Raw genomic sequence first — 21514 nt, forward strand, 5'->3', positions numbered from 1 at the left:
AAATGAATTATCCAGGCTTGGCTTTAATTTCTATTCTAAAATAGAATGCATTGAATTAGAGGTATCAGCACATGAAAATATTGCCTATGCTTATTGTTAATTTTAAATGGAAATATTTCTTTTTTTTTAAGATTTTATTTATTTATTTGACAGACAGAGATCACAAGTAGGCAGAGAGGCAGAGAGAGAGGAGGAAACAGGCTCCCCATGGAGCAGAGAGCCTGATGTGGGACTCAATACCAGGACCCTGGGATCATGACCTGAGCCGAAGGCAGAGGCTTTAACCCACAGAGCCACCCAGGCTCCCCTAAATGGAAATATTTCAAATTCAAACATAGTTGTTGATATTCAAACATATTTTCATTTACTCATGAGCAGGTATTTGTTAAGGCAGAACATGCTATGTAAATATAAAAGCATTACCTTTGTATTAGAAATACAGGCAGGATTCAAGTTCATCATAAGATTCATTCAGTCATTGATTTTGCTGGGCACTAGAGAAAAAAACACTACCTGATCTCCAAGAAACTCAGCTTATAAGAGGCAAACATGTAAACAGATGATAAAAATGACAAGAAGTCCTTTTATAGACATTGCAGGAGAGGTTTTTTTCCCATCTCGATTTTCTCCTCATGATGTCAGAAGCATACCAGACTAGGGTAAAAGAAGGTAACAGGAGACAGATGATATTTTAGCAAGACCATATACAGAAAATGCCTGTGGGACTGCAGATGTACATAGCCCAGAACATTGAGGATGCCTCTCCTTGGGTGGCATTCAGCCAAGGACTGGCAGAGTGCTCAAGGACGTACACCTGCAGAGAGGAAGCAGGCCCTTGAGTGAGGAACAGAAAACAATGAACATACCAAGTCCCAGATCAGTGAAAGAAACTGGAGAAAACCTAATGAAATCTGGAGAGGAGTCACTCACAAAGCTACAACTCTTTGTTAAAACTCTTCCTGAGGGGCGCCTGCGTGGCTCAGTGGGTTAAAGCCTCTGCCTTCAGCTCAGGTCATGATCCCGGGGTCCTGGGATCGAGCCCCGCATCAGGCTATCTGCTCAGCAGGGAGCCTACTTCCCCTTCTCTCTCTCTCTCTGCCTGCCTCTCTGCCTACTTGTGATCTCTGTCTGTCAAATAAATAATAAATAAATCTTTAAAAAAAAAAAAACTACTCTTCCTGAGCTAGAATGTAAACTTGAACCAAAAGTCAAAGACTATCAAAAGTGTTCTTCTTCAGGGCACCTGGCTGGCTCAGTCGGTTAAGCAGCCGACTCTTGGTTTTGGCTCAGGTCATGGTCTCCCAGTAGGGAGGTAGAGCCCCATGTTGGGCTCTGTGCTCAGCAGAGAGTCTGCTGCCCCTCTCCTTCTTCCTTTGCCCCTCCCCCCACTCATGCTGTCACTCTCTCTTAAATCAATCAATCTTAAAAAATGTGTTCTTCTTCATTCCCTGCTGCTGTGTATAGATGCACACATGTGCGTATGTTCACATGAGCTCAACCTATCAGTCCGTTAAGTTGACTCCAGGGGTTGGCTTGTACTGCTCCCTCCTCCACATTGGAATGTAATCTTGGTGCTTATAAGGGAGAAATATACAATGTGTAATGAAAGAGGAGAGTGTAACTAACAGCCTTTGAGAGTATTAAAGAAGGCTTCACAGAGGGAATAATTTGAGCTGAGTCTTAAAGGATAAATAGGAATTCATCAAGCTGATATTCCAGGCAGAGGAAATAAAAGAGTGTCTACAAAGATGTTCGGTGGGAAGAAACCATGGAGTGTTCAGGCAACATATAATTAGTTTGGTTGAGCAGAGCCTAGGGTGAGAAAATGGGGGGGGGGGGGGGAGTAAAAGGTGAGCCTTGGAAGTCAGATAAGGGTTATACTAGGGTCTTTATCCCAAAGGGGTGAGTGGTTATTAAAAGATATTAAGTTATGGAATATCTGATTTACAAGAGAAAAGTTTTATTGAGAGAAAGGCCCTGAAGTGAGTGGAATACAAAGTTCACACCATATAAATCTATTAGGGAAAGTTTATACAAAGGTCATCTGAGCTGGGTGGTAGAAGGATGCAGGGCATGACCTTAGAAGAGATCCATGAAACTTCTGAACTTGATGGGACTAGACTGTGGTTGGTGAGGTCTTCATGGGAAACAGTGACAGAAGGAAGGGATAGATGTGAATACATTAAAGGAGTAGATTATTAAGTGGGATGGATTAAATCAGAAAGAGAAGCCAAGGAAGGAACATTGTTGATTCTCAGATGTACTATTTTGGTGATTAGACAGATTTATGGGGAAAGATCTTGATTTCCATTTTGTAAAGGTCAAGGGCCCTGTGATGCATCTAAGTCACATTTCCCAGCGGGAGCTGAACATGCATATTTGATCATGATTAGAAGCACGGCTTTAAGGAGGGAGAAAAAAATGTCTGGTGCCAAAAAGCAGATTAGTGATGTGGTAGGGCCAGGAATGGGGAAGGATGGAATGCAAAGGAGAGCTAGGGGATTTATTAGGGTGATAAAAACATTCTGTGCCTTGATTGTGGTGGTGGATACTCAGATATATATATACACACACACACACACACACATATATACATATATATACATGTATATATAAAATAACTCATTGAACTTGAAATGGGTGCACTGCATTTCATATAATTATAATGCAGTATAAAATCTTTTTAATGTTTTGAGTCATAAATATATTCATAGTGGTTGTAAATGTGGACAGGATAGATAAAAGAAGGTATAGAGTGAGATTTGAAGAGGGCTGAGAGGGGAACCTGGGTGGCTCGGCCCGTTAAGCATCTGCCTTCGGATCAAGTCATGATCCCAGCGTCCTGGAATCGAGTCCTGCATCGAGCTCCCTGCTCGGCTCAGCAGTCTGCTTCTCCCCTCTCCCTCTGCTGCTCTCTCTGTCAAATAAATAAATAAATAAATAAATAAATAAATAAATAAATAAATAAATAAATGAATGAATGAAGAGGGCCAAGGCTAGAATTGTATCTAAGGGGTATGAGAGAAAAAGTAGCGAAATTGTCAGCCAGTGTTACTGTTCAGCCATCAATCGGAATAGTACCATTTCAAGACTCTTCAGAGGCTTATATGTCCTGCAATACAACTCACTTTACATATGAAGGAACTGGAGTTCACACTGAGGTGAAATGCTTTCCTCAAGGTCACAAAGGTAGTTCATAGCAAAGGCAAAGCTAGACACAGCCAGGAGTCCTGAGCCAGGGATGGCTCTGTCTTAGACTACTTGATCGTAAAAACAAGGAACTTCTACAATTGTTAAAGGTCGTCCTACAGCACAAAAGAAGTCCCCTCAGTGTTAGGTCGTTATTAAATGAAACGAGACTGAGACAAAGTGAGTTATTTAAAGCTTTATTTTGTGATAAGCATTAGAAATCAGATTGATTGGCCAGGGGAAAGAGACTGAAACAAAGTTAAAGTTATGCAAAGCTCTATTCTTTGCCAAGCATTAGAAATCAGGCTGACTGGCCAGGGCTGTGTCCGAAGAGGGCGACCCCTCCCAATCTTACAGGCTACCTTTTATTGGGTGAAACTGCAACCCGTATCTTGGTATCTCAACCCACCGGGTTTGTGTGTCTCTTGTTGATTGGCTAGCCTAATTTCATCTGGTCTGGTGACCAGATTACTCCATACTAGGACAGTTACAAACAGTACTTTCTGGGAAGGCTTAGTCAGTTAACATATTCAGTGTGAATAATAAGATCGTCATCCTTCCCAAGGTGGAGTCATTTAGGTTTGGGCAAGACCTTCTCACTGTTAACAAATAGTACTTCGTACTGATTAGATGTCTCCATCTGGCCTGACTCGTCCTTGTATTCTGGGCTCTATAATCAGAAACTAGCCGACTACATTTTACTGGTTTCCCGGACTTGTTTCTAAGTAAGTTTCTCTGCGGGAGAGAGTCAACTTAAGTTTACTGCACAAACAACAAAATGGCTATTTACTCAAAATGGAGTCGCTCTGGCTAAATAGGTCCTTACACTCAGTGTCCCATTCAAGTCAGTCCCTGTCTTTCTCTCTCTTTAGTTACTGCTTTCTGTGTGTCACACCCGTCAAAGCGCCACGTGACCCTATAAGCTTGTAAAAGCCTTAAAAAAGAAGACAAACCCGCTTTCTGAGGAAGGAGAGAGGTGTTCCTGGCCGCCACTGCCTGAGATTTTGTTAGCAGAAAGGGAAAAGTTTAGATGTAGCTGTACACCACTATGACTAAGAGAGGAGGTGTTTTTCATCCCACAGCCGTACCCCTACAGAGCGGGGTTGGATTTCGCTTTGTTTTCCTGGGATGGCTCCTCTCTGCGCATTGCAACCAGCATTTCCTGGCAAGTCAAATAAATGAACCTGTCACATGCCAGTGAGAATTAAGAAATAGGAAGTGTAGAGAAGGTGTTTCACAATTTATCAAGTCAAGCACCACCTCTCCATTTTTATTTTCTTTTACTTAAACAAAAAAAATGAACTCACGTAAGTGTACTTCCACGTATAGCGAAAAATAAAAGAGATGGAAAGCTGACTTCATTGGTGAATATCGAACAGATGGAACCAGAAGCATCAAGGGGAGAGGAAACAGAGACAAATATGGTTGTCATGGTTTCTTTGAGACACAGTAAACAAAGGGACCCAAATGGACAATGAAATCCCCCGTTGGGAGAAACCACAGGTCGCTCCTTTCTTTCTTAGCTAATTGCCAAACTCACTTTGAATGTCTGGAGTCAGTGGGAGATGAGAGAAAGCGAATCTGTCACTCACCCCTGGCTATTCTCAAATTAGATTTGCCCTGAGACCGTCCAATCCTTCCATATACCAGACATCAAACAATTAATGACTACCTCAGATTAATCAATGATCCCACTGGGCAGTGCCCTGAAGAAGCGTGTGATACATGTAAACATGGCAGAAGTTGTGCACGCCTGGACACCTAGTTCCCTGCTTAATTGGGAAGCAGCACGCACACGTGAGGAGAACAACATTTTAAAAGCTTTGTAAATCCTGGTGGATGCATTCAGGTTCGCAGTCTCCAGAGTCACTCTCTAGTCATCTCCAAATTCATCTAAATCCAACTCGACCGTATTCTAGGAAATATGCAAGTCATACAATAGCTCAGTATATCTGCAATGTCTAAGGTTCCCCCATAATCTGTGGGGTGTTGGGAAAGGAAGGATTAGGGATAGGAAGGGCTGCCTTCACAATAGCTTGCTTGCTTGCTTGCTTTTCTTTCTTTCTTTCTTTAAAAGATTTTATTTATTTGAGAGAGAGAGAGAGAGAGAGAGGGAACACAGCCAGGGAGAGGAGCAGAGGGAGAAGGAGAAGCATATGCTCTGCTGAGCAGGGAGTCCGACGTGGGGCTCGATCCCAGGACCCCCGATCATGAGGTGAGCTGAAGGCAGATGCTTAGCCGACTGAGCCACCCAGGCGCCCCTTCACAACAGCTTTTCTGAGTCCCATGGAAGCAGGGCAGTGAAAACCGTCCCTCTATGAGGGCAAACAAGCAACTGTCAGAAACATCTGAACGTTTGGCTGAACTCAAATATTTTGTCGAGAGGTTCTGACTGAGTCGACACAAGGTCTTTTCCAAGGTCATTTCAGAGGCTGCCAACGCTGAGATCAGACTGTTTACACCCTGAGCTCCACACCCGCGCCCCCTCCCAATCCCGCCAAAACAGATTCTTTCTATTCCACACAGATGGGGGGTTGTTTTCTCCTTGTTTTCCATGCCCTTCGTGGATGACCGTTCTTTTGCTAAGGGATCGTGTGACTGCGGGGAGGTCCCACATCGAGCTGAGGAATGTAGCTTCGTAGACGAAAACCGTGGGCACCTGAGCCAGCTGCAGACGGAGGGGGAAGGGTGGCTTCACCTTGGCTCGGCCACATGTCCTCACAAGCCAAGAAGTCACCGCGCAATTTTTAGGTTATTGAAATTTATCTCTCTCGTGAGTCTGTCCCTAAAGCCCAACGCTTGCAACATCGTATTTCCTGTTTCGGGATTTCCTGAAACTAACGCTGAGATATTGGCCTCTGTCAAGAAACCCATAGCAAGTCTTTTCTCTGGGACTACGGCCATGCACGTCAGCCTCGTCGGACAACCGGGCCTCGCCAGCCTGACGCCATTCCACATCTTCCGGCAAAGTGGATTTGTCACTTCGTTGCCCCTACCCCCTGTCCCTTGCCACTGCCACTCTCTCTTACATTTTGAAAATGTAAAAGCCTCTTATTATAAAGTTTATCTGGGGTGTTGAGAGAAAGATCACAAGCAGGCAGAGAGGCAGGCGGGAGGGGGGAAGCAGGCTCCCCGCTGAGCAGAGAGCCCCATGCGGGCTCGATCCCAGGACCCTGAGATCATGACCTGAGCCGAAGGCAGGTGCCTCCAAATCACATATTTTTTTAAATGTGAGCTTCCATCTTTCTTATCTCAAAAAGGGTTTTATCTCCCTTTCTAATTATTCTAATAAATCTAAGATCTATAAGTGCCTATTAGCACAAGGGGTTGTTCTTGTTTATAATTGTCTTAAAGAGAAAAAAGTAGAAAAATTAATTTGTACACTGTAAGATTTCATTCTCTTCCCCCATGACTGCTTTTGCTCCCATTTTTTTCTCTTTAGATACCTTGTTAGTGGGGCACCTGGGTAGCTCAGATGGTTAAGAGTCTGCCTTCGGCTCAGGTCACAGTCTCAGGGTCCTGGGATTGAGCCCCACATCGGGCTCCCTGCACAATAGGGAGTCTGCCTCTCCCCCTGCTTGTGCTCTCTTGCTCTCTTACTCTCTCAAATGAATAAATAAAATATTTTTTAAAAATTAGTCTTTAAACAATAATAATAATAATAATAATAATAATAAATACCTTGTTAGTTTTCTTCCCCCTCCTCCACTTCCTCCTTTCTTCATTCTCTCAATCTCATCATACACACAGCACACACACACACACACACACACACACACACATGCACACACCTCACTACAAAACACTAACCATCCTCTAGACCTGGTTGTCAAGACTGAGTCACTGACCCAGGTTCCCTTTCTGATATAGTGAATCTCTACTTGGGGAGGGAGGTGTTGGTGTCTTCTCTGGTAGGGGACTTAGGGTCTCTTCAGTGCATCAGAGATATTCTAATGATGTTGAAGTTCAAAAGGGGGGGAGGTCTATGAATTTAATCATGAGAAAGCAATCAGATAAATCCAGATGACAGAATATTCTACAAGACAGGTGGTCCTGACTCTTTAAAAATGTCAGTGTCACAAAAGACCAAAAACAAAGCAAAACAAAACAAAATAAGACAACTCTCCAAACAAAAAGAGATTAAAGGTATATAAGAAAGAGGGGCACCTGGGTGGCTCAGTTGGTTAAGTGTCTGCCTTCAACTCAGGTCATGATCTCAGGGTCCTGGGCTCAAGCCCCACATTGGGCTCTCTCCCCAGCAGGGAGTCCACTCCTCCCTCTTGCTCTTCCTCTGTGCTCTCTCTCTCACATGAATAAATAAAAATCCCTTTTTAAAAAGATATATAAGAAATAAAGGCAATATATGATTTTCAATTGCATCTTGGAACAGAAAAGAGAAACAGCTGTAATAACTCATCATTTGTGCAGCTGGGAAACAGTGAATATGGACTGTGTATTAAATGATATTATTGGGGATGCCTGGGTGCCTCAGGCAGTTGAATGCCTGCCTTAGGCTCAGGTCATGATCCCAGAGTCCTGGAATCGAGTTCAGTGTCGGGCTCCTTGCTCAGCAGGGAGTCTGCTTCTCCCTCTGCCTTCTGATCCCCCTGCTTGTGCTCTCTCCTGACAAATAAATAAAATCTTTAAAAATGGATAGATAGATAAATAATATTATTGTATCAGTGTTTGATTTCTTGGATTTGGTCATGGGATTGTGGTTATTTAGAAGAATGTCCTTCATAGCAGATGGGGGGGGTGATGTTTGCAACTTTCTCTTTTTAAATTTAATTCCAGTATAGTTAACATACAGTGTAATATTAGTTTCAGGTATACAATATGGTGATTCGCTAATTCCCTGCATCAGCTGGTGTTCATCACAGGTGCACTCCTTAATCCCTGTCACCTCGTTTACCATCTCCCTCCTCCACCTCCCCTCTAGGACCCATCAGTTTGTTCTCAGTAGTTAAGAGTCTGTTTCTTAGCTTTTCTCTTTTTTTACCATGAGTGAAATCATATGGTATTTGTCTTTCTCTGACTGACTTATTTCACTTAGAATTATACTCTCTGGCTCCATCCATTCATTGCAAATGGCAAGATTTCATTTTTTGTAGCTGAATAATATTCCACTGTATATATATACTGCATTTTCTTTATCTGTCCATCTATCAATACACAGCTGGGCTACCTCCATAGTTAGACTGTTGTAAATAATGCTGCTATGAACACTGGCATGCATGTATCCCTTTGAATTACTGTTTTTGTATTTTGGGGGTCATTACCATGTAGTTCAATCACTGGGATCATAGGGTAGTTCTACTTTTTATTTTCTGAGAAACCTCCATACTACTTTCCAAAGTGGCTGCACCCGTGTGCATTCCCACCAATAGTGCAAGAATGTTCCCCTTTCTCCACATTCTCTCCAACACTTGTTTCTTGTGTTGATTTTAGCCATTTTGACAGGTGTGAAGTCATATTTCCTTGTAGTTTTGATTTGTATTTCCCTGATGAAGAGTGATGTTAAGCATCGTTTCATGGGTCTGTTGGCCATCTGGATGCCTTCTTTGGAGAAATGTGTGTTCATGTCTTCTGCCCATTTTAATTGGATTATTTGTTTTTTGGGTATTGAGTTTTACAAGTTCTTTATATACTTTTGATAATAACCCTTTATTATATAAAGGCTTTATTATATAATAAAATAAAAAACCTTTATTATATAATAACCAAATATCTCCTCCCATTCTACAGGCTGCCTCTTAGTTTTGTTGTTTCCTTTGCTGTGCAGAAGCTTTTTATTTTGGGGTAGTCATGAAAGTTTACTTTTGCTTTTGTTTCCTTTGCTTCAGGAGACCTATCTAGAAAAACGTTGCTATGCCTGATGTCAGAGATCTTACTGCCTGTGCTCTCTTCTAGGATTTTTATTGTTTCAGGTTTTATGCTTAGGTCTTTAATTCGTTTTGAGTTTATTTTTGTGAATGGTGTAAGAAAGTGGTCCAGGTTCATTCTTGTGCACGTAGCCGACCAGTTTTCCCAACACCATTTCCTGAAGGGACTGCCTTTTTCCCATTGGGTATTCTTTCCTGCTTTGTCGAATACTAACGGGCCGTGTATTTGTAGGTTTATTTCCAGGTTTCTATGCTGTTCCATTGATCTGTGTGTCTATTTTTGTGCCAGCACCATACTGTTTTGAGTACTATAGCTCTGTAATATAATTAGAAGTCTGGACTTGTGATGCCTCCAGCTTTGTGTCTCTTCTTCAAAATTTCTCTGGCTATACAGGGTCTTCTGCAGTTCCATGTCAATTTTAGGGTTCTTAGTTCTAGTTCCGTGAAACATACCGTTGGTATTTGATAGGGATTTTATTAAATCTGTAGATTGGTTTAGGTAGTATAGACATTTTCATAATATGTGTTCTTTCAATCCATGAGCATGTATTTCTTTCCATTTCTTTGTGTCATCTTCAATTTTTTTCATCAGTGTCATACAGTTTTCAGAACACAGGTCTTTCGCCTCTTTGGATCACAAGCTGCATTGCTAGGTATCTTATTTTTGGTGAAATTGCAAATGGGCTTGTTTCCCCCTCCCCTTCTTTTTTTCTACTTCCTACTTAGGATTATACTCTTTCTACTGTTTCATTATTAGTGTATAGGAACATGAGAGATTTGTGCACAGTGGTTTTGTATTCTGTGACTACTGAATTCATTTATCAATTCTAGTAGCTACTTTGGTGGAGTCCTTAAGATTTTCATGTAATCTGCAAAGAGTGAAAGTTTCCTTCTTCCTTACCGGTTTGGATGGCATCTAGTTCACAACTATTTTCAAATGGCATAAGTTAATTAATGAATTAATTAATTAAAAGAAAAAGGGAAATTTCTTTCCTTCTTTTTTTTAATTTTAATTTTATTTTTTAAAGATTTTATTTATTTGACAGACAGAGATCTCAAGTAGACGGAGAGACAGGCGGGGGGCGGGGAAGCAGGCTCTTTGCTGAGCAGAGAGCCCGATGCGGGGCTCGTTCCCAGAACCCTGAGACCATGACCTGAGCTGAAGGCAGAGGATTAACCCACTGAGCCACTCAGGCGCCCCGGCTTCTGTCCATTTAAACACATTTAAAATGTCACCCCACCCTGGTTAAATGGAGTTTTACTGTATTTTGTGCTATAAGAGCAGGAGAGAAAACGATCTATCTCAAATGGTTACTGTAACAACTAAGTGCCATTACACAGGACAGTATCCAGCAGTGCCTGTCCCTAAAAAACACTAGTAATGTTTTCCTCATCCGAACACCCCACGCTCAGAGACTGTTTTGGAAGACAGTGGTGCTAAGACAGCTGTTGCCCCCTACATTCCACACAACCCAGTTTGGGTCGATTGTCCTGGCTTAAATCACAGCTCCCCCTTTCACTCTCAGAAGTGTCCCAGTTTGGACAATGATACATAAGGCCACCAACCTGTTGTCACAGTCTTTCTGGAAAACATGCCTACGCTGCTGAAGGGCACAGGAGCCACATCATCTTTCTGAATAAAGATGACCAAAATGTATTTTCAATGGCGTCCCTAGAGCTACAGCAAAAATCAACAAGCAAACAAATAAGGAGGGGGGACATCACAGGTTTCCTTTTCATTGTTCCTGCCCCATCACCTCCAGGTTGACTTCACACCGAGGCTGGGACCTTGGACCATGAAAGCAGGAAATAGAAGACATCTGTGATTATACTTCACTCCTGAAAGACGCTCACCGAAGTGACCCGCATTCTCTCAGACTAGCAGATAATATCATTTCAGTGGTGAAGTGAGTCCTCTTATTAATGGTGTGTGAACCATACACAGGATGACTGAGCACAGCTTGTAAGATAAAACTTTTCCAGGTGCTATGACTAAGTAAATGCTGACTGGCCCCAACCCCTGGATTTAAGGTGAACAGATGCAGTTTCCACAGAGCAGAGCGGCTTGCCCAGTGGGCCGGCCATCTTTATTGCCATCCCCAGTCACAGTTCTTATTCTTGCCAGAAATCACCCAATGTTGACAGAAGAAATGCCTCCTCCTTCTGGGGAACAAGAATAAAACAATGGAGGAAAGAAGGAAAAGAAGAGAGAAAGGATTTGCTTCTAGACTTGCCAACTCATTTTAAATTTGAACTCATAGTACTTTTAACACTTCTTGTCAATATAGCATGTTTAATACACTCTTATTGATAGAACCCATTTATATCACATCTCATGTTTCAGCTGTGGTGGTATGGAGTCAGGAGGTAAATTCCATCCCACGGGGCTTATAAAATGAAGAAAGAAAGCTTCTAGGCAGTGGTTTACATTCTGCTAACGCATTTCCGTTCTCGTTCCGCTACTAGAATCAGAAGGTCAGCTGTATGGTAACAGGTGTTTTGTCGGTTCCATTCACTACTGGGTCCCCTGGCCCAGGATAATTCCTGGCACATAGTAAGTGCTCAATAAAAGTGTATTAAGTACATTAATAAATTCCAGGCAGACTGACATTCTGAGTCACACAAATAATGATAATTTGGATATATTTTTAAAATATTTTTCTTGTTCATTAATCCATTTTTTTCATTTCACAATTAAAAAAACAAAAGCTTCTTTTCCCTCAATGAAAGCTCTCATTACCTTTTATCTCACCCCAGTTTTCAGGGAGGCAATCAATAATTTTTAAAAATCTCCCACTAGGGGCACCTGGGTGGCTCAGTGGGTTGGGCCTCTGCCTTCGGCTTGGGTTGTGGTCTCGGGATCCTGGGATCAAGCCCCACGTCGGGCTCTCTGCTCGGCAGGGAGCCTACTTCCCCCTCTCTCTGCCTGCTGCTCTGCCTACTTGTGATCTCTGTCTGTCGGATAAATAAATAAAATCTTAAAAAAAAAAATCTCCCACTAGAAGTTCCATTTCCACTAATGGAAGACTTCAACTAAAAAAAAAAAAATTTTTTTTTAATTTAAAGAAAAATTGCTCCCTCTCTCCAGTATTTGATACCCTCTCTTCCTTTCTTAGAATTATAAAAACAAACTAATAAACTAAACACACGCTTACACACCATCGCCTCTGTTTTCACTCAGTGTCAAAAGCATCACTTGTTAATATCACCACCAATTGCATCAGGACAGTTCCTAAGTATCAGATAAACTGATGCTTAAAGTGGTGGAAATTAGTTTTCCAAAATCCCAACTCTCACTTGAAAGTTGAAATGTTATCATTAGCAACAAGTTCTATTACTGTTCTTAAAGTGACAGGCTCATTTTGTTTTCATGAAGACGACTGACAAACCCAAGTCTGGATATCTGTAGTTTGCTAGATGCCTTTTTGAGTAAAAACAGTATTACATGAAAAAGCTGCTAGATCAACTCACAACCCAAACAATCACACAAGTGCTTTTCCTTGCTATTTTTACTGTGCTTTGGTATACAAAAGTGACATGTATACTCCCCATTTTGTCTCACAGAGTATTAAAAAGACATGGACTCAAAGATCAAGGTTTAATAAAATAAATAATTTTTATTGTTTCATCAAGGACATTTTAAAATAAAACTGGCATATTTTTTTTTTTCCCTGTGTGACTCACTAGATGAGCGCTCATAGCCATGTTTACGCTATAAGAAGCGAGTTTTGTTAGGCTGATTTCAAAGTCTCCTGCGAAAAGATACTGCCCTTCCTTCAAAACCCTTAATATCACCCCCTACCTACCCTAATAGTTTTTAAGTTTTTTAAGTTGCCAATTGGTTTTTGTTTTTTAATTAAGGAGTTTGTGACAGCAAAATTCCAAATATCCATAATGGCCTATTTGGGCTGGCATTATCACCTCCTCTGGTAAGCTAGGTTGGATGATGTGGCCCTAGTTTGCATGAGAAATGAAATAGGGCATAAAAGTCTGACCTAATGTTCAGAACACCCTTGGAAACATTAATCAGTGTGCAACTCTGATTCATTTCAGAAGTTCCAGATAGCTCAACCGCTCGTGGAAGTGGTTCCAGGGGGACCCAAAGGAGCAAGGATAGGTATTTGGGAAGAAGCCTCAGGAAGGTAAAAGGTGGTTTCTGTGGATCATGACTGGTCACACCCCCTTAGAGACACAGACACAGCTTGGCTGTTAAGTCCAATGAGTTGAGAAGATAAAAATCATGGAGGGTCACTCCTTTTCCTCCCCACACCTCTGCCTCGTGCCCTTCTACTGAATGATTCCCACCACCAGGGTCACTAATTTAATGGGTTAGGCCCCGATACTGATCAACCAGAGAGGTTATGTGACTTAAAAGTAGGCTCCTAAGCGTTGTTCTTGCATCAATAAATATGAAGAGCAAAACGGGGCTTGTCTCCCAGGAGAAGTCCTAAGCAGGCTTCTGTTCTTTTCTTCTATTTTGATTTTCAGTTAGTAAGTAAACTTATTACTTAATAAGGGGCAGGACCTCTAGACCTGGTCACCTTCCCCTCCTCTCTCTCCTAGTCTGAGTAGACTGAACAGGCTCCTCCCAAGACTGAAAACTGCAAAATTGAAAGGCTTTTGCCAGAGATCACTGCACTGGGTTTAATTGGGTTTGTACAGGTACTATAAAAAGGTTGTGTGATTCCGACTACACTGTTAGGAGCTTTGCGTAAAACTCCACCAAAAATCCCACAGAGGGGAGGGACAATACAATCTGAGCATTATCCTCAGTCCCTGGCTTTCATGACATCCTGGTATCACAGAGCCTTATCCAGAACCCCACATACTCTCCCCCATGTCTGACTCACACTGGCTAAGATGTACAGCCCAATGCCTACCTCATAACAAAATAGCTATCAGATAACTAAGTGGAGAACTAAAAGGAACACCATCACTGGTACTATCATTAGCCATTCTTTCATTGTGTGCAAATCTCAGTCAAGGTCACCACAAACAAAGGGTGATGACCACGGAGAGCTGGAACAGCAACAGCTAGCATTTATAGAGTGAAGTATGAATACTGACTTATTTACACTTCACAACCTCACAGTGTGGTTAGATATATAGCGAACTTTTCCTGGTGAACAAACGGAAGCTTACTTAGAAGGGCCAAATAACTTGGCCAAGGTACCACCTTTCTTTTTGTTTAAAGATTTAGTTATTTATTTGAGAGAGACAGAGGGAGCATGAGAGGGAGGGGCAGAGAGAGGGGGAGAGGAAGAATCTCCAGTAGACTCCACCTTGAGTGCAGAGCCCAACACAGGACTCGATCCCATGACCATGACCACGAGATCATGAGCTGAGCTGAAATTAAGAGTCTCACACTTAACTGACCGAGCCAACCAGGTGCCCCCAAGATATCATCTTTAGACAGTATACTGGAGAGTAGGGACTAAAACCTGCTCTTCTTATTCTGAAGTCATAGTTCATAGTTCAATTTTCCAAGTTTTGTAATCATTTTTATTTCTGTAATCAGAAGAAAATAAAAGATAAAAGTGACATTAGAATTATGCAGTAAAGGGGCACCTGGGTGGCTCAGTAGTTGAGTGTCTGCCTTCAGCTCCGGTCGTGATCCCAGGGTCCTGGGATCGAGCCCTACATCGGGCTCCCTGCTCGGCGGGGCGTGGTGGGGTGGGGGGGCTGCTTCTCTCTCTCCCACTCCCCCTACTTGTGTTCCCTCTCTCTCTGTCAAATAAATAAATAAAATCTTTTTTAAAAAGTAAAGCCAATTATCACAGTAAAGACAACTATCAATAATGGCAACAATAAAAATGAAAACAAAGACACTCCCTAAAGAAGGGTAAGAAAGTGCTTTATAGAACATTCAGGATTGCAAAATTATTTGAAACATAAACTAACCACCATTATTCTTGGCCTGTGAACTTTTACATTTTATACTTTGAAGATTCCAAGAAAGACATATGTTATTTATGTAGAGTTGTACCCATGATGCTTCAGATAATATCATTCACTGAAAACTAACTCTCCTTTGGAGTCCCCCTAATGCCTTGTCATCCTTAGCAGGAATTATGAGCTACACTAACGGTTTTTTTTTTTTTAATGCACAGTATAACACTGGGCATTTCAATTTCAGGTCTGTGCCGTGCTGGGATTCATACAGTGTTCTATAGATATTAGGCTTGTTCTCCTATGTGTAATCTACAATGTGTGACTCAAAGCAAGGACGTTCATTTTCGCTTATGTCTTCTACTTCCCAGTAGCGCCTACAACACTGCATTCAATTTGTTACTAATAATGACAAGAATCTCAATGGATACTCTAGTTACTGGACTCTAGCTCTTAACAGCAACAAAGCCAGTCCACAATCAGGTTCTGAAATTTTGTCACTGCTACAGGATCAAAATGATCTCATTTTCAGGTGAAGATGTGAAGACTATTGACTAGCATAAGGGAGCCCTTTCTTCAACATTTCTGAAAAGGTTTCTATCCACCTTGTCATATCACTTAGAGACTCAGTCTCCAAAAGCAACCCAAGCAAAATGCGCTGATGCCCTAAACAGAATGTTACAACAAGTCTTCCACAGCCATGAGCCATTCCTCACGGCATCCCAGTGAGAGAGGACTCTCTCTTAATCATATTTCACAAGTGGGGAGAGTGAAGTAAAGAGAAAGGTGTGGTCTGATGGGCTCAACGGACACAATGTCACTGAGGGGACCTACACGGAACTCAAAACACACAGCTCCCTATTTACAGATAAGAATCCTTCTACCTTGGGTCCACGCCTCTCCCTCCATGACAGCAATTATCACAGACAAGGGTACCATCTTATTAATAAAAATCCTATTACAGAAGACTTGTATGAATAAAGTCTCAAATCTATGTGTACTCCAAGAGTCCCAAAGAACTTTTAATTTATTTTCTCTGAAACATACCTCATTTTCAATCCCATGGAATTCCCTCTCCTCCATCTTCTTCCCCCACAAGAAGTTGATGCCCCATTAAACAACCAATTATTTCATTTCACTCAATTTGTTCAGGGCTACTTCAGAAAAGTCTAGGCAGAATTTTGTCTACAGAGTCTTAATGAAAAACCGAGTAGAACAAAACTACATGCAATGTTGAGGCTTAAAACATACGAGAAGCATATGAGCACTGGGGATTTGTTTAAGGCTTTTATGGAGGACTGGATCTACTGGATAATACCCCACCAGATGCACAAATCACATCCTGGGCTTTTTATTAAGGGTACGACAACAAAACTCATTTAATATACAATTTAAAATCTGGTGTATAACACACAATCCCCCTTACCTATGCTTTCCCTTTGGACATTATCAGAAAAAAAATGGCAGGGTGCCTGGGTGGCTCAGTGGTTTAAAGCCTCTGCCTTTGGCTCAGGTCATGATCTCAGGGTCCTGGGATTGAGTCCCACATCGGGCTCTCTGCTCAGCGGGGAGCCTGCTTCTTCCTCTCTCTGCCTGCCTCTCTGCCTACTTGTGATCTGTCTCTGTCAAAGAAATAAATATAATTAAAAAAAAAAAAGAAAAGAAAAAAAATGGCAGAGATCACCTACTTTCTACCCCTAATACTACCCAAGAAGTGTACTTCTTCCTTCAAAGAGCTTTCTTCTTGAAAACCATGAAGTGGCACTTAATGATTTACTACTGCCTGAGTAAAAACATCTACAAAATGAAACTTCTTAATTTTGATAAACAAAGAACATTACACAGAGAAGAGCTTCAATGACCAGCCCAATCGCTTCTTTTTAGGTACAAAAACGAAAGGCTGGGGAAGTTAAGAGAGTTGTAGTGAATCATGTTCAGTTAATGGCAGTGCTGGGATTGAGAAAAACCCAGTCACAGAACGGCATCCCATCCAGCAATGTGAACTTTCTTGCTCCTGAATGAATGAACCCGGTTTCCTCCTTACCCCTGCACACAGCCAGGGAGAGAGCTCCTCATGGAAGAGACTGGGCACGGCTGGCTCATAAAGGCACTGCCCTGGGGTCAAGGGAGAGCTGGCACCACGGGAGCCATCTTGAGTTTCACCCACATGCCATGTCAGGGACATAAGAATCAGAGACCCTTCCTGTCTTCAGGAGCTGATATCTTTCCACAGTAAAGAGCACTAAAGCCAGGACACATCTGGTGGCAACAGGCTTTAGGATCCTCTAACAGCCTCCCCACCTCCACATGGGGAGAAAACACCAGCCAGCGCTATCTCTTTGTCTATCATGGAGTTCCAATAGGTGCTCCTAACAGGACAGCCATAACTTCTCTGTGCCGGGATCAGAAATGACAGGAAGGCTCACCTACCAGAGCGGGCTGCCCATTACAACAGGCTGTACATCAGCCTAAGAGAAGACAAATCACCTTCAACACAACCGGAGTTCCTGGGGGCCACCCACTTCCCTTCTCACATTGATCAGAGGGTACAGGGTGTCCGATCTCAAGATCATTATTCTGCTCTGCAGGAGAAGGGACCATTGAGAACATCTCACTGTTCAAAACAAACAAGGAGGAGGCACATCTTCGTAAGACATTCCACTTTGGGGGCGGAGGGGAGTGGGGGCGGGGGCAGGGCAAGACGGAAAGAAAGAGGTAGTAAGAGTAAGGAGAAGGCAGACAGGCATACGTTCTTCTGACTTGAAGAGAAAAAGCGGATAAAATGCACACAGCTTTTATTACTCACTTACATCCCTGGAAACCAACAGATGGAATCTCTCATTGCCAAGTTCTAATGCATTTCATGTTCATGCTTCAGCATCAGGACCCTGGGCTTGCCAGACACTAATAAACTGCAGACAGTGAGGTGAGTATCAAGAATCACAGCTCCACCCTCTGCCTCCCATGCAGGGAGGGAAACATTCACTCCACATTAGCTGAATGTCTACAAAAGGCAGCAGGTACATCGGTCCAGACATGTCAGTGGAAGGTGACCATAAGAAATATTTACTTTTTTAGTATAAAAAATACAGAGGTGACCCCTAAGGGTAATTCACATCCATTATCTGAGAGGGCTCATTATGAGTACTACAGCAAGTACTCCTTATCCTAAAGGATAGTCAACCAAGTAGCTATGATACTCATGTATTAAGGCAACCTAGAAAATGAACCTCAGGAGAGCACTAGTCTATATCATTCTGATCCTTCTAGAAGTTAGTCCTTGAAAACCAGGGCCCAAAACTCTTGAGCTGAAAAATTTTTATTCCTATCAACCAGCCACCTTAGTGCCTGGGCTTCCTTCTTGGATTGCTCAAAGCTTGGTATCCACATCTCCCGCAAAGAGCTCCGGCGAGGAGCCAGAGGTGAGAAAGCAAACACCGCAGGCTCCGGGCAACTCAGGTGCATCACGTCGGCCTGCCATCTTTTAGGTGGTAAACCCTGTGTTGAGAGAAAGGAAAAAAGAATGAAAAATTTAGGAAAGCACAAAGTCTTGGGTTCCTGCCTCAAGAGGAACAGAACCCAACATATACTTTTCCTTTTACAGCAAATATCTTCACTCCATAGTAACAGAGTCTCCTGCCAAGTAACTTTATGAAATTCCAGAACACAGGAAAGAAGGAAGAGATTCTACGAGCTCCCGGAGAGGAATTGTCTAATTCTGAGGATCAGCAGTTAGGATGGTTTACATCTCTTGACAGTAACACTGAAGCTAAAAGGCAATGGTAAGACTAACTGATGAATGTGAACATTAGTGAGTAAAATTTTAAGGAGGAAAAGAATACTTGCATAGCCTCAAAATACTTTCCCCCACATATTTATTCATTTTTGTGGTGGATTTGACATAAATCCACAAAAGATTTTATATTCCTCAAGAAGGTGGAGATAACTTCATTGCCCTTTGAACATGGCCGGGACTTAGTGACTCGCTTAATGGAAAGGTTAAACGAGTAAGCTCACAGAGAAAACCTAGCAGATTTCACCTCAACCAAATGATCAAAGTTAACATCACCAGTAATAGCTCACATTGATATGATGTGTCCTCTGATACAGTGTGAAGAGAAAGGCCCTTTCACCCTTGCGGTAATATTCCCCCAAATCCATAACCTATGTTTTAACATGAGAAGACATCAGACAAATCCACGGAGGGACAGTCCACACAAATATTGACCAGTGCTCTTCCAAAGTATCAAAGTTTGTAAAAATAAGGAAACCAAACGGCTGATCACCGTTTGGAAGAGACTAGGGAGACATGAGGGCTAATTTCAATTTGGTATCTTGGATTTGATCCTGGAACAAAGGATAACAAAGGATGTTAGTGGAAAAACTGGTGAAATATGACTAAAGTCTGCAGGTCAGTTAAGAGCTGTGCGCCAGCATTAATTTCGTAAGTGTTGACAAATGTACCATGGTGATGTACAATGTCAACAATAGGGAGGCCAGGTGCCGGCTATAGAGGAACTCTGTACGATCTTTGTAACTCTTCTGTCAATGTAAAATCATTTCAAAACTAAAAGTCTTTTAGAAAGCGACGCAAAGTGCCTCCCAATTCCAAGGAAAATGGACAGTTTACACTCAGCCAAACTATTGCTTAAATAGAGTAGAATGAAGACGTTTCAGACTTCCTCGCATATCCCTTCTCGGGAAGCTGTACGAGGGTAGGATCCAACTAAGGGGCAAAACTAAGGAAAAGGAGAACAGCATACAAGAGATCTGTCACAAAAAGGTAAGAAAGGAAAATCCCCAAGTGCTGCAGAAGGGAGCTCTCAGGCACTCGAGGTGGCAAGGGCAGCCGGCACGCTGGCGAGGCTCAGAAGGCTCTGTGAGTGATTTTTTTCAACAAGACGAAATGAACTGGATGCCTGGTAGATCTGAACATCTTCAAAGGAGAATTAAACAATCAACAAGGATTGAATGAGTGGTACATCCATAGAAAAATAATCAAACAAGATGGCAAACAAGAGGGAAACAAAGATCTGTCCAGGCGAGAGAGATAAATCACAGTACACTACATGGCTCGTCCCAGAATAGCAGGTGCACAGTCATGATCACAGAAACACTGCTGAACATCCAAAAAAAAAAAAAAAAAAAAAAGTGAGTGTATAAGCATTTTATTTAGAAACAATGAATAAGTACCAAAATAATTAGCTAAATGTGATGTAAATGTGATGGTAAGAGATTCTACTGGGGAGGGGGAAAAGGGGAAAATAAAAGACTGCTCTTTTTTTTTAAACTAAGTTTGCAGAATTATTTAATATAGTTTTAATATTAAATTTATTAGTTTAATAAATTAGTTTTAAATTTAAGTTCAGTTTAAATTTAAGTTTAAAATTAACTAAATTTAATAGTTTAAACTCGTGCATATATATCTTTTTCAAAAAAATATTTTTAACGTGAAGATATTAGGGTTTAAATGTGTTGGATTTGTAATAATTAGAATCCTCAGCAGGAATTTAGAAAGCAGAGTAGGAAAATCAATTTGGAAATACAATAATTTGGGTACCTACCTACAGTTGGATCAATTTATTCTCTCTTTGTTAAACCTCCCATTAGAAGCATATAAGAAGATATTAGGGTGTAGCCTGAAAAAGAGATGACCAAGAATGCATATAAAGCTTTCTTCAAGCATCCGAATGGACTCTAAGTAGAAGAGTGAATTAACGTGTTTAGAAGAGGGACAAGGACACAGTTGCCCAAATCCTCCCTGCTCTTGGGGACCACTGACAAATGATTATGGAGCTTGGCTTCAAAGGGCCTGGAACTAGTGCAAAGTTTCTTTACCAAGACAACACTGAGCACAGACAACCAGAACACAAATCTAAATAACAAACCACTAGGAAATGCTAAGACTTAAAATCAGGGAAGTCTGAACAATAATATAAAATAATACAAAAAAGGTTTTTTTTGTTTTTTTGTTTTTTTCAGAAAACCAAAAATAGGCTCAACTCCAGCCACTTTGGCCAGAGTTCATGGCTAGGTAGAGATTGTATCTGGAGCAAGAGCAGAACAGAATCAAGTGCGGAGGACCCAAAGTGATTACCATGAAACATTATAACCCACTCACATTACCATCTCACATTATAACCCACTGAACTAAAGAGTCAGAGGCAGGTAGCTAAGAATGGACTAGAGGGGGCGCCTGGGTGGCTCAGTGGGTTAAAGCCTCTGCCTTCGGCTCGGGTCATGATCCCAGGGTCCTGGGATCGAGCCCCGCATCGGGCTCTCTGCTCAGCGGGGAGCCTGCTTCCCTTCCTCTCTCTGCCTGCCTCTCTGCCAACCTGTGATCTCTGTCTGTCAGATAAATAAATAAAATCTTTAAAAAAAAAAAAAAAAGAATGGACTAGAGAAGGGAAAGTGCCAGTTCAAAACAAAGAACGATATAACTGTCAAAACTAAGAAAAGATAAAATAGGATGCCTTAAGAAATAATGAAGATGCCAACATTGGAAATGTTCCAAGATCATTAGCAGATGACTTGTTCATGATATGTGAGTCATC

The 21514-nt window shown here is 41.8% G+C and overlaps 1 protein-coding gene across 5 annotated transcripts in view; it reads right to left on the reverse strand.

The window, feature by feature from the left end:
• Positions 1–433: 433 nt before the first annotated feature.
• FUT10 (fucosyltransferase 10) overlaps positions 434–21514 on the reverse strand; it is a 100985-nt gene continuing 79904 nt past the window's right edge. For 3 of the 5 annotated variants that reach the window (XM_047717006.1, XM_047717014.1, XM_047716995.1), the window contains one exon: positions 16845–18458. In XM_047717006.1, coding sequence (XP_047572962.1) covers positions 18234–18458 — 225 coding nt within the window. In that variant the 3' untranslated portion in view covers positions 16845–18233. Of the gene's footprint in view, positions 815–16844; positions 18459–19159; positions 19308–21514 lie in introns of those variants that run through there. The other 2 variants (XM_047717022.1, XM_047717025.1) reach the window with 2 other exon arrangements.

The sequence above is a fragment of the Lutra lutra genome, chromosome 2 (genome assembly GCF_902655055.1).
Source record: "Lutra lutra chromosome 2, mLutLut1.2, whole genome shotgun sequence".
Classification (NCBI taxonomy): Eukaryota; Metazoa; Chordata; class Mammalia; order Carnivora; family Mustelidae; genus Lutra; species Lutra lutra.